Below are 13,846 nucleotides of genomic sequence, written 5' to 3' on the forward strand. Positions count from 1 at the left end.
AATCGCTAGATGTTATGAATTGGGACCATTTAGACTATTCAAATATCGATTACATATCGATTCCTATTATATAAATTGATTTCAAATACGCGTTCCTTAACCCACAGTTTCACAATTACCGCTAAGGTAGTGCCGATATATTAATACGCGCTTCCGGAGATGATGTCATGACTGGGTTAATATCTATATCATCCCTGAAGTAGTTACAGATTGTGACTGCCTGCCACAGAAAGTATTTACCTAACAATGTTTTACAGCCGGCAGTCTTCTCACTTGCAAGTCGGCCATATTTAAGTAACAATTTGTTAAAATAATACAATATATATACATAAAAAGTGCGAAACTGTAAATTATTAGTGTGCAGCAGTATTCGACTACTTTTAAACTGTGCCAATTTGCAATATAAAAAAGTTCGTAATATAAAAAATAACGTTTTAAAACAAATTTTTCAATACTAAAATTAATTGAAAAAAATTAACGAGTTTTAAATGATGTGTAGAAACATTTTAATGTTGTTTGTGAATGACCAATATAGTGACTAAGACTTAGCAGATATTTTGACATATACATATATATAAGACATAACAATTTGGTAAAAAAAATAATAATTTAAAGCATTTGCTGTTGTTTTGTATTGCAATACTGAAAGAGTTTTTATGAAAACCATATGACTTAAATGTGCATTCACAGAAATGTGCTTATCTACATAAATATTTTTTGCGCATATTTGCATACATATGTGGCTAGTGAAAAATTTCGTAATGTTCTGCAGCAAGAACGCTTAAACCGCAAAATAATCAATTATTTCAGACACAGGCTTCTATTTACAATGGGTGACCGTGACATCCCGACCGTACCTGTAACAACATTAGCTGGTTTAACCAGCACTTCCGATTGTAAGTTATTTGAGTGTCATAATTGTATATTTCATGTCATTAACTTTGCATTTTTTATTTCAATATTAAGTGCTAAGCGAGTTACCAGTGTCGGATTCGCTTCAGAGTGCAGCTTCCTTAAATAAGTCTCTACTTTTTCATGCTTTGGTGGCTAATGAATCAAATAATTTACTTTCTGTCCGTGATGAAAATCTAGTTCGACAATTGGTTACTGCCATTGAAAGAACAAACTCTGACAACATGTTAGTATGGTTATTGTTTATGCGTAAATCATAATATTAATTGATTTTTTTAGTGAGTTAAAATCACATTACTCAATTGAAGAACCAGGAGCTAATATTAAAACACATCCCGAACTACTACAAGGAATTTATCATTTTCGTCCAGCTGTTTTCAACACTTCGCTTAAGATAAGTAAGTTTATAAAAATATAACAAATTGTAAATTTTAATATTTCTAGACTTTAATATTTCAGACTCTTCTAAAGAACATGTGGCAAATGTTCGATTTGATGAAAGTAATTTGCTTATAGATCCATACATAAGACCGGAATTTGATATATCAATAAATTCGAATAAAGATTTATTGCAGAAAAAACACCATCAGGCATCTAAGAATCAGTTTAACAGGTAGGTATTAAAGTGTACTGGTGATATCAATACTTACCACTAGAGAAATCTATTTTCCAATTTTAGTATGACTTCAGGAGAAATGTCTGAAGAAGTCTTTCATATAAACATTAAGAATAAACAATTTCCGAAGAAAATAGAAGAAAGTATATTGAACTCTGATCAAAATCTGAATAAAACAGTAACATCTGAGGCTCATGTACAAATTAATTCACCAGACAAAAGTGGAATGCAATCATTAGTACAGGAACAGTATTTCAGAAACCAAGCAGAAAGTAATTCAAAATATTTCATTCAAACCCAAACAGACATTCACCAATCCGTTCAAAATAGTTGCAACATATTTCCAAATGAGTCATCTAATTTTGATTTGGATTCTGTAAATAGTCAGAATGTATTATTTTTACAAAATTATCCGATGACTGAAAATACTCAAATGTATGCGTCTTCAATGGAATATGGTGAAATAAAGCAGCAAATGCAAGTCCCTGAAGTCTCTGATTCAAGCTTGGAACAGTTGCCAGGAACTGTAAACTCAGTAATGATTAAGAACAATAGCCTTGCAGGTAGTTCACAGCATCAACTACACCAACTACTATCAGCAACTACATCGACATCTACTTCCTCAAGTGGCATGTCTCAGGTTCGGGTATGTATAAATCGTCTTAATATTGATGATTCTCGCCTTATGCAACAAAGTATTAAAAAGTTTGTACAAAAGTCACCAGAATTGGCTAAAAGTATGGGGTTACTACAAGTATCGGCCCAGCAACAACATGATAACTTGAATATCTCGTCTGTAGTTGTGAAGAAAAGAATTACAGAGAATGGTGTTGGTAGTACAACTAATATAGTCAACATTCCAATAGACACATTTTCTACTATAAAAGCCGATGAAAAACGATTTTCTGCAAAACGAAAACTTGCCATATCAATTGGTGACATTCCACCGGAACAAATATGTAAGTATAATTACACATATTAAATAATTTATAATATTAAATAACATTCGTTAAATTATAATAGTCTCTAAGCCTAAAATGCGACGAATCGAAAGGGCAATGCCTATCTCAAAATGTTTAAAGGAAGACGTTACTCGATCTCAAACATATCAACAATTTATGCGCAATATGGATCAAATAATTGAAACGTTAGACGATAGCGAATCTCCTAACTTTGACTCAGGTATGTGTAAACTTTGGAGCATATTGAAACTTTTCTAGTAAACACAAATACAATTAAATTTTATTTTGTTTGTTGAAAAGAATGTAGCTGTAGAATGTAGTAAAAGAATGCATTTCCGACCAATAAATCCATGCACGTCTGTGACGAAGATCACGGCAACTATAAAAATTGTCTTAGAGGTGCCTGCGCAGCACAAGTTTTTTGTTGGCATTGTCTCCTTTAAGGACCGCAAGTTGCGAAAATCTGTAACATCCACTTAGAAAGTCAATTGATATTTTCTATTTATCATATCAGCTAAAAAACTGGTAAAAGGGAAGTAAAGGTAAAATATGCCATAATACGAGTATAAACAAGAAGAAATGCTGTCGTCGAGTGCCACGACTATAAGAGCCCGTTACCGCTTTACACAATTTTAAATATTAATTTTGATAGTACAAATGGAGAAAGCGCCACCTTTTGTCAAAAAATAATCTTTACTAAATATTGTGTTCCAAAACTTACAACTCCCTGCGAGCAAAAGTTACATATATTCACAGTATCGGACCAACTAGAGTCTGTGGGCGAACGTTGAAACGTTATCATCTTGTCGAACCTTTTGCATCTGAAAAGAAGTAGTTGTAGTCCTAGCGAATCATTTGTATCTGAAAAAAAAGTAGTTTTGGAATACATGAGAAGTTAAGCATAGACTTCCTGTGACTGACAACTTTTGAACCCGCTTCCTAACAGTTTATTGTGCTTTACGTCGTGTTGTTCGTTTGACCTTTGTGATTGGCATTATGTCTTTGAACGACAGCAAGTTGCAAACATTTGTACAGTCCACAGAAAAGGTAAATAGATGCGTGCTATCAACTAAAAAACTCATAAAAGCAAACTTTAGGAAAATAATCTATAATTTAAAAAAGAATGTGGTTGTAAAATTATTGTGCTGTTTTTATTGATTGATATTAGCTAGGTTGTGCCGAAACATACAACTCCCTGCGACCAAAAGTTATATTCACCGTATCGGTGGATATGCTTGTAAGATGTGTAGGGGCGAACTAGTGGAACTATTAGAGCTAGAAAGTTGCAATTCAGTATGTATAATCTTGAGATGCCAGCGCATCTTATGAAGATCCCATTATACATACTACACCACACCCACTCGAACTCCCACCAAGCTCGAAAGACGGTTTTTGCATTTTGTAACTATAAGTGATAACTATAAGTGACTATAAGTGATAGAAAATTCGGATTAAGCATGTAGGTTTTTATGATGACCCCAAAACGAATTGTTTTTTTTTATCAAACCACGCCCACTGTTAGACGTTAAGCCCACAAAACGAAAAAATCTCGGGAGTTATAAGAAAAAGTTGTGATTAAGATAAGTATTTAAGAGATGCCACTGCAACTTGCCCCACTATTTTTCATACGGCCACGCCCACATACCACAGAAAACTGTCGTGTCCATAATATTATAGTGTATGTCTTCGTTTGAGCTTGTACAACATATTTTTGTCAATATCTATCGATTTACCAAAGATTTTTCAAATCGGAACATTATTTCGCTATTTATGAAGAAATTTAGGTAATAAATCCTAACAAGGGCAGTGACGTCACTATCAGTTACTCAACATGTTTTCTTTGACAATTTGTGGATTTTTACTAGCAAAATGAATATTTTAAAATTGTATCGGGTATCTTATAGTCGCGGCACTCGACTATAGCGTTTCTTCTTGTTTTGGTTGATATTAGCTAGGTTATTCCGGCGGTTATGCTTGTGGGATGAACTAAACTAGATACTGTGAATCGTAGCCATCCTAGCGAATCTTTGGCATCTGAAAAGAAGTAGTTTTGGAATACTTGAGAAGTTAAGCATAGACTTCCTGTGACTGACAGCTTTTCAACCCGCTGCCTAACAGTTTATTGTGTTTAAAAATTAATAAGAGTTTTTAATAAAGTTTATTTTGTGAAATGCAGGGTTTTACGGCGCGTGCGTACGAAAAGGAGTTTCTATTTGAACTAACTTATTTGACTAACATTATCTTATGCGATGGACAGAAGACACAACGAATTCGCCTAAGCGAAAAGCTTTATTGGGCTCCGCTCCCCCTCTTTACGCTGAACGACTCTGAAGGGACGACGTCCTTCAGGATTGTCCAGGTAGAAGCGCCAACCTATGGACGGCGCGCCGGTATGTTCCCTCCGCTGTTCGGAGCGACGACGTTGGTGGAGCCAATAGTGGGCCGCCGATCAGAAGATGCCCTGGTGTTAGGGCTTCGCCGACCGTCCGAAAGAACAGGTGCTTTGCAGACTTCACATCTGCTCCCCACAGACCGCCGAAGTGAGGTGCTCTCCCAACTGATGCACATGTATTTTGTTTTCTTCCTTTTTCTGATCCAATGACTTCAAGCGTCAGAAACCTTTGTTCAAGAAAGTTTAAAAATTCGTTCAAAGGTTAAATTTCTCTTGTATTTTGAACGGATTGTTCATACAACAAGTGGTTTTGTCGATCAAGCTTTTTTGTTAGAAGACAGATTAGAAGTGGATCCCATTTGTCTGTCTCTATGCCGATTTGTTATCATTAAATGATCCAATAATTTTTGATTTAAGGTATTACTTAATACTCCTTTATGGTTAAAGCGTTTTTCAAGTGTTTTCCACGCAGTTGATTAATTTGCCTCCGTTAGTGATGAATGGCGAATTGCCGCCTATTCATTAACGTTAGTCTTCAAGTACCACATTTTTTTTATAGTAGGTAACGTTGATTCATGAATAATTTTTCTGAATATATTATGAAACTTTTGCCATTTTAAGTAATCCCCATCAAATTTGGTATACAAATTTTGGCGACCTTTGGAATATGTAATGCATTTTGAACAGCACTTGGTGGAGAACTATTTGTTGTCTCCTTTTTCACATACATTTCGGTTTGTACATTTATGACTGCATCTTCTGCTGCCATATATCTGCTGTCGTTATATCCAAGTTCCTTCGGGTCCTTAATTTTTTTTTAAATTTGGACATGAATATCTTTTAATTTTGTTTCGTTTCTTCTGTCAGTTTATTCTAAACTGTCAAGCAACACCCTTTGTTCTCTGAACACCGATTCTATTTCAATGTCTTCTGCTGTGAATGCGATGGATGTAACATCCGCTTCCAAGAGAGACGACTTATTGTTGAATTTTGTCTTATAATCCTCAATCAGCTGCTTTATTTTAAAGAATTCATTATTAAAATAATCGTGTTCTAGCCTGACTCCTTTGGGGAAATTATTTATGTCATTATCTCCGGAATTAAATGTATACCACAGGGATTCTAACGTAATAAACGTTCTCTGTACTAGGATGGCTTGGTCTTTCTGTCGACGGAATCCATTTTGTAATTCCGAATAACATTCCGAATTTGGTCTCCTATATTTTTCAGTGCCATTTTTACCATTTTATATAGTCCGATTAAAAGGTATTTTGTAATGGTTGATCAGAACATGTCTTTTTCAAGTTAAATCCTCACAGTGTTTGATCGCACACCTGAAGTAGTTGAACTTACTGTCTTTTGGCAATAGTTTCCGCACTAAGTACAGAACCAATTGAGCTGCGGAGAAGTGAATACGTCAAGAATTCTTTTCGCACTGATTTTATTGAGCATGGATCCGGGTTTATATACATGATTTGGGGTTACAAGGATATTTACTAAAGTCTAGTCTAGATACAAATGGACAACATGGTTTATTAACAGATTACAGGAAAATATCCTAAATAAGCGATTAAATCTACCAAATGGTGTGGATGCATATGGCTTATGACCCGTTTATTACATGCAGATGTGCGCAGACCAAGATATCAGCTACCTATTTATTTAGGTCAAAGTAGCTATCAGAAGCAAACGAATTGCTGCTAAGTCGAAATCGCACGGATGCCATTTTAAGTAATCCCCATCAAATTTGGTATACAAATTTTGGCTACCTTTGGAAAATGTAATGCATTTTGAACAGCACTTGGTGGAGAACTATTTGTTGTCTCCTTTTTCACATACATTTCGGTTTGTACATTTATGACTGCATCTTCTGCTGCCATGTATCTGCTGACGTCATATCCAAGTTCCTTCGGGTCCTTACATTTTTAATAAATTTGGACATGAATATCTTTTATTTCATTCCAGTATTGTGTAATGACGTGTGTGAATTTTTGTTTCGTTTCTTCTGTCATTTTTTTCATGATGCGGTCTAAACTGTCAAGCAACACCCTCTGTTCTCTGAACATCTATTCTATTTTGATGTCCTCTGCTGTGGATGCGATGGATGTAACATCCGCTTCCAAGAGAGACAACTTATTGTTGAATTCTATCTTATAATCCTCAACTAGTTGCTTAATTTTATTAAAGAATGAATTATTAAAATAATCGTGTTCTAGCGTGACTCCTTTGAGGAAATTATTTATTTCATTATCTCCGGAGTTAAATTTATCCCACAGGGATTCTAACGTTAATAAACGTTTTCTGTAGTAGGCTGGCTTGGTCTTCCTGCTGACGGAATCCTTTTTGTTATTCCGAATGACATTCAGAATTTGCTCTCCTATCGATAACTGTCCTGCCAACAACTGATGAATATTGTTCGGTGCCATTTTTACCTTTTTTATATAGTCCGATTAAGAGGTATTTTGTATATATATGTATGTAAATTGGCTTTGAACAGATCGATTTTTTTTTAGTATGTATTTTTTTTGTTGCGTGTTGTGTGTTTTGTTTTTTTGTTTGTATGAGCTTGCGCGGCATTGGTGGAACTAGTAAGCACATCCTCGAGACACTATATCCGCTGGGTTTACTTTCGTAGGGACGTGTCGCCAAATTGCTTTCTCCGACCACTCTTGGATTTCCGCTACTCGGTTCGAGACGAAAACGGAAAACGACGAGGGATGTCAGTCGGAGTCGGAGTCAGTCCCTAGGACAACTGTATTTATTGGGCAATATATTAATAGCCGTACACCATTAAGTTCTTCTATTTGCGAGGCAAAGTTTTCGTCTTGAGGGGAGCTACTTTTGATTTGGTTGTCAGTAATGACACTTTTAAACCTTCAACAGTTTGAGTGCGAACGTAGATGTACGCTCCATATGCACGCATGGAAGCGTCAGAGAAACCGTGAATCTCAATCGGCACCTGCGGATCTGTGTGAACGAATCGCGGTACCATAACTTTGGGCAGTTGAACCAAAGTTGCTTTGAAACCACAGTGCCAATTGAAAACCTGCCTCTTGCAAAACCAGAGAAACATTATCACGAAGGCTTTGCAGGTTCTCAACGCTTCCGGCGCCTGTCAACAGATCGTCAACATAGAAATCTTTCTGAATGACCTTCGCCGCATTTGGATACTTAGCTTGCGCAATATCTCCAAGCTGCATTAAAGATCTTCAGAGACTCAGAAGGATCTCTTCTCCACACTATGAGCTGGAAGTTTCGGTCAGCTTCATCGAACATCACTTGGCGGTACATCTTTTTAATGTCCGCTGCAAGGGCTTCTCCGAAGCAGCGTAGAATATAGCTCCTCTTGAATATTGTGGCCTACCATCAAGATGTCATTTAACGGAACCTGCGTCGATGTGTGTCGAGAGGCATCGAAAACCACTCTCAACTTGGTTAAGGTGGTCTGAGGCCGCATCACGCATTGGGCCGTCTGGAATTTTATCATCAGTAGAGGACATGTAGCCCATTGATACATATTCCTCTATGAAATTCAGATATATTTTCTTTAAAGAAAGATCTTTTGACAATCTCCTTTCAAGCGACCAAAATCTACGTATCGCAACTAAATACGACGACCCAAGAGTATTTGGGTCAGATTTCAACGGCAGACGAACCGAAAATCTCCCAGAGAACTTTCTTTGAGTATTTTTCTCAAGGTTTTGTTCACAAAGTTGCTGCTCAGGAGTATGGACTTTAGCCTTAGGCGGCAAGTCCTCCACAAACCAAAATTTCTGCAGGATGGTGTCAATTGACTCCAACGCATCTTCCTGACAGCTGAGATGTACCGAATTTTCTGACACTATTTAGCCGAGAACAGTTTTTTGTAAGATTGGAAGTTCAGGCCCTTGCTTTATATGGCAAACTGACAGAATTGCAAGGAATGCTATTAAGCATGCTATTTTTTGGGGGCTTGAAGAAGAATGGATCTGCCAATTTTATTTTTTTTTACCCGTTACTCGTAGAGTAAAAGGGTATACTAGATTCGTTGAAAAGTATTTAACAGATAGAAGGAAGCGTTTGCGACCCTATAAAGTATATATATTCTTGATCAATAGCGAAGTCGATTGAGCCATGTCCGTCTGTCCGTCCGTCCGTATGAACGCTGAGATCTCAGGAACTACAACAGATACAAAGTTGAGATTAACCATGAAGATTCTTGAGGTCCCGGGACAGCGCAAGTTTATAACAGCATCCTGCCACGCCCACTCTAACGCCCACAAATCGCAAAAAAACTAAAATTGCTGACATCTCAGGAACTATTGAAGCTAGAAAGTTGAAATTCAGAATGTATAAACTTTAGATGCTAGCGCATCTTATAGTGGTTCTACTATCCGGCCGCACCCACCCATACGCCCACAAGGTTCAAAAGACGGTTTTCGGATTTTGTAGAAACGTTGATATCTCGGTAACTATAAGAGATAGAAAGTTCGGATCAAGCATGTCGGTTTTTATAATGCTCCCAATGCGAATTGTTTTTTTCCGATCAAGCCACGCCCACTCTAACGCCCACAAAACCCGAAAAACCAAAAATGCAAAAATCTCGAAGCTATAAGAGCTAAACAAGTTTGCTTAGGAATACGTATTTAAGAGATGCCTCTGCAACTTGCCACGAAGTTGCATCCGGCCACGCCCACTCTAACGCCCACAAACCGCGGAAAACTGTGGCGTCTATAATATTATTATGAATGCCTTCGTTTGACCTTGTATAACTTATTTCTGTTAATATCTATCGATTTACCAAAGATTTTTAAAATCGGAACATTATTTCGCTATTTATAAAGAAATTAAGGTTATAAGGCCTCACATGGGCAGTGACGACACTATAAGCATACTCAACATACTTCCTCTGATAATAGGTGGCGCCTTGTGAATTTCCACTAGCAAAATTAATATTTTAAAATTGTGTAAAACAGTAACGGGTATCTTATAGTCGCGGCACTCGACTATAGCGTTTCCACTTGTTTTGTTTTGGGTACCCTCCACCCGCTGGTGTTCACCGCTTGATCCGTATGATAACCAAAAATATTTTTTAAAACAAGGAAATCGGACGACAGCTAACTGCTTCCTATTCGCGACTTCACTATTGTGTGTATTTTTTGTAGTTACTTAAGCACTAGTTCCACCAATGCCGCGCAAGCTCATACCCATGTCCTCTCTTTTAATTTGTAGTCTCTGAGCGAGCTCATCGGTCACAAAATTTACTTGTGAACCAGAGTCAAGCAACGCTCGAGCCATCACAAATTCGCCACTTTTTGTTAGTACGCTCACGATAGCTGTGGCAAGAATAACTCTATCCGAAACAGTCGTATGCAAAACATGCGAAGTGGATGGAGACTCTTGCGTGAGCGCTGGCTGAGAAGAAGGCGGCAACGCGAGATTTGTAATAGCAGAGAATCTGTGCAACAATGTAGGGTAAGAAGATTTGCACACCCTGCACCTATTCGACTTGAATTTTTTAACAGTGTGTGTTAACAGTGTTTATTTGTGTTAAAATATGTGTTAAATGCTCACTACCGATTTTACACGAATGCAAAAAGTTGAAAGATGGGCCGAAATTATTTAGAAAAAATGCCACAGATTAACTTCCAACTTTAAACATTTCATTCAGCATCTTCCCACTCTGGCTCCATGCATCGTCTTTGATCGGGCTTCTGAGTCTTCTGGCTGCTGCTTGGATTTGACCGACGCGGTGGTTTATTAAACACAATAAATTAAAATCTCTTCAGACAACAACGCCGAAAAGGAGTTTCGATTTGAACTAATTTATTATCTTATGCAATAAACAGAAGACACAACGAGAGAGGGAGAAAGGAGAGCGGCGGCCGAATTCGACTGAGCGAAAAAGCTTTATTGGGCCCCGCTCCCCTCTTTACACTGAAAGACCGGACATTGAACGAACACCGCCCGTCTGAAGGGACGACGTCCTTCACGATTGCAAAGATAGAAGCGCCAGTCTATGGATGGCGCTCCGGAACGTTCCCTCCGCAGTCTTCACGTCCGCCACTCAGACCTTGCCGTCAGCGCCGACTTGCACCGCCACCACGCGCCCGATGCTCCACTGCTGGGGCGGCATGTTGTCCTCTCCTACGACGACGAACGCTCCCACGTCGAGGTTTTGGACCTCCTGGTTCTGCAGGCTCGAGTCGTACTCCCGGGACCATCGCTGCCAAACACAAGACATTGCGCCATCGCCGGAAGCAGGTTGGGCTGATGTGATCCGGGAGCTACGACGTTGGTGGAGCCAACAGCGGGCCGCCGATCAGAGGGTTTCGCCGTCGCTGGGGTCGCTGCTTAGCACTCCGATTGGCCTCGAGTTTAGGACCGTCGCCACGCTGGCGATGAGAGTCCCGAGCTCCTCGGCCAAAAGGTCGTTGCCGACCGTCCGAACAGGGGCTTTTCAGACTTCACACCTGTTTCCCATAGACCGCCGAAGTGAGGTGCACTGGGCGGTATGAACTCAAACTCGCATCCTTTTTTTGATGCGAATGCGTACAAACCGTGCTCCTCCTCCTCCAGACGGGCCCGAAACTCTTTCAGGTGGCATTCAGAGCTAACGCCGACTTGCCTAACTCCATAGACACAACTTCTGAAGGTGGTTCGAAGTGTGAGTTTACAGGCCAAATGCTTTCTGAGTCGAGTAAAAACGATTGCCCAGCGAACCAGATGGACGTGACGAGCTCTTCAACGTCACATCCTCGAGACACTATATCCGCTGGGTTTACTTTCGTAGGGACGTGTCGCCAAATTGCTTTCTCCGACCACTCTTGGATTTCCGCTACTCAGTTCGAGACGAAAACGGACGAGGGATGTCAGTCGGAGTCGGAGTCAGTCCCTAGGACAACTGTATTTATTGGGCAATATATTAATAGCCGTACACCATTAAGTTCTTCTATTTGCGAGGCAAAGTTTTCGTCTTGAGGGGAGCTACTTTTGATTTGGTTGTCAGTAATGACACTTTTAAACCTTCAACAATTTGAGTGCGAACGTAGATGTACGCTCCATATGCACGCATGGAAGCGTCAGAGAAACCGTGAATCTCAATCGGCACCTGCGGATCTGTGTGAACGAATCGCGGTACCATAACTTTGGGCAGTTGAACCAAAGTTGCTTTGAAACCACAGTGAAACCAAACCTGCCTCTTGCAAAACCAGAGAAACATTATCACGAAGGCTTTGCAGGTTCTCAACGCTTCCGGCGCCTGTCAACAGATCGTCAACATAGAAATCTTTCTGAATGACCTTCGCCGCATTTGGATACTTAGCTTGCGCAATATCTCCAAGCTGCATTAAAGATCTTCAGAGACTCAGAAGGATCTCTTCTCCACACTATGAGCTGGAAGTTTCGGTCAGCTTCATCGAACATCACTTGGCGGTACATCTTTTTAATGTCCGCTGCAAGGGCTTCTCCGAAGCAGCGTAGAATATAGCTCCTCTTGAATATTGTGGCCTACCATCAAGATGTCATTTAACGGAACCTGCGTCGATGTGTGTCGAGAGGCATCGAAAACCACTCTCAACTTGGTTAAGGTGGTCTGAGGCCGCATCACGCATTGGGCCGTCTGGAATTTTATCATCAGTAGAGGACATGTAGCCCATTGATACATATTCCTCTATGAAATTCAGATATATTTTCTTTAAAGAAAGATCTTTTGACAATCTCCTTTCAAGCGACCAAAATCTACGTATCGCAACTAAATACGACGACCCAAGAGTATTTGGGTCAGATTTCAACGGCAGACGAACCGAAAATCTCCCAGAGAACTTTCTTTGAGTATTTTTCTCAAGGTTTTGTTCAACAAAGTTGCTGCTCAGGAGTATGGACTTTAGCCTTAGGCGGCAAGTCCTCCACAAACCAAAATTTCTGCAGAATGGTGTCAATTGACTCCAACGCATCTTCCTGACAGCTGAGATGTACCGAATTTTCTGACACTATTTAGCCGAGAACAGTTTTTTGTAAGATTGGAAGTTCAGGCCCTTGCTTTATATGGCAAACTGACAGAATTGCAAGGAATGCTATTAAGCATGCTATTTTTTGGGGGCTTGAAGAAGAATGGATCTGCCAATTTTATTTTTTTTTACCCGTTACTCGTAGAGTAAAAGGGTATACTAGATTCGTTGAAAAGTATTTAACAGATAGAAGGAAGCGTTTGCGACCCTATAAAAGTATATATATTCTTGATCAATAGCGAAGTCGATTGAGCCATGTCCGTCTGTCCGTCCGTCCGTATGAACGCTGAGATCTCAGGAACTACAACAGATACAAAGTTGAGATTAACCATGGAGATTCTTGAGGTCCCGGGACAGCGCAAGTTTATAACAGCATCCTGCCACGCCCACTCTAACGCCCACAAATCGCAAAAAAACTAAAATTGCTGACATCTCAGGAACTATTGAAGCTAGAAAGTTGAAATTCAGAATGTATAAACTTTAGATGCTAGCGCATCTTATAGTGGTTCTACTATCCGGCCGCACCCACCCATACGCCCACAAGGTTCAAAAGACGGTTTTCGGATTTTGTAGAAACGTTGATATCTCGGTAACTATAAGAGATAGAAAGTTCGGATCAAGCATGTCGGTTTTTATAATGCTCCCAATGCGAATTGTTTTTTTCCGATCAAGCCACGCCCACTCTAACGCCCACAAAACCCGAAAAACCAAAAATGCAAAAATCTCGAAGCTATAAGAGCTAAAAAAGTTTGCTTAGGAATACGTATTTAAGAGATGCCTCTGCAACTTGCCACGAAGTTGCATCCGGCCACGCCCACTCTAACGTCCACAAACCGCGGAAAACTGTGGCGTCTATAATATTATTATGAATGCCTTCGTTTGACCTTGTATAACTTATTTCTGTTAATATCTATCGATTTACCAAAGATTTTTAAAATCGGAACATTATTTCGCTATTTATAAAGAAATTAAGGTT

At 39.2% G+C, this 13,846-nt stretch overlaps 1 protein-coding gene across 7 annotated transcripts in view; it reads left to right on the top strand.

Annotated features, from left to right (window-relative positions):
* Positions 1 to 236: 236 nt before the first annotated feature.
* Positions 237 to 13,846, top strand: part of LOC108113010 (nipped-B protein) — a 100,762-nt gene continuing 87,152 nt past the window's right edge. The window contains exons 1-7 of one of the 7 annotated variants that reach the window (XM_041818103.1): positions 237 to 294; positions 811 to 896; positions 967 to 1,138; positions 1,192 to 1,310; positions 1,357 to 1,525; positions 1,592 to 2,487; positions 2,552 to 2,710. In XM_041818103.1, the coding sequence (XP_041674037.1) occupies positions 830 to 896; positions 967 to 1,138; positions 1,192 to 1,310; positions 1,357 to 1,525; positions 1,592 to 2,487; positions 2,552 to 2,710 (1,582 nt within the window). In that variant the 5' untranslated portion in view covers positions 237 to 294; positions 811 to 829. Of the gene's footprint in view, positions 411 to 430; positions 897 to 966; positions 1,139 to 1,191; positions 1,311 to 1,356; positions 1,526 to 1,591; positions 2,488 to 2,551; positions 2,711 to 13,846 lie in introns of those variants that run through there. The other 6 variants (XM_041818102.1, XM_041818100.1, XM_041818101.1 and 3 more) reach the window with 6 other exon arrangements.

The sequence above is a fragment of the Drosophila eugracilis genome, unplaced genomic scaffold, assembly GCF_018153835.1.
Source record: "Drosophila eugracilis isolate 14026-0451.02 unplaced genomic scaffold, ASM1815383v1 contig_2149, whole genome shotgun sequence".
Lineage (NCBI taxonomy): Eukaryota > Metazoa > Arthropoda > Insecta > Diptera > Drosophilidae > Drosophila > Drosophila eugracilis.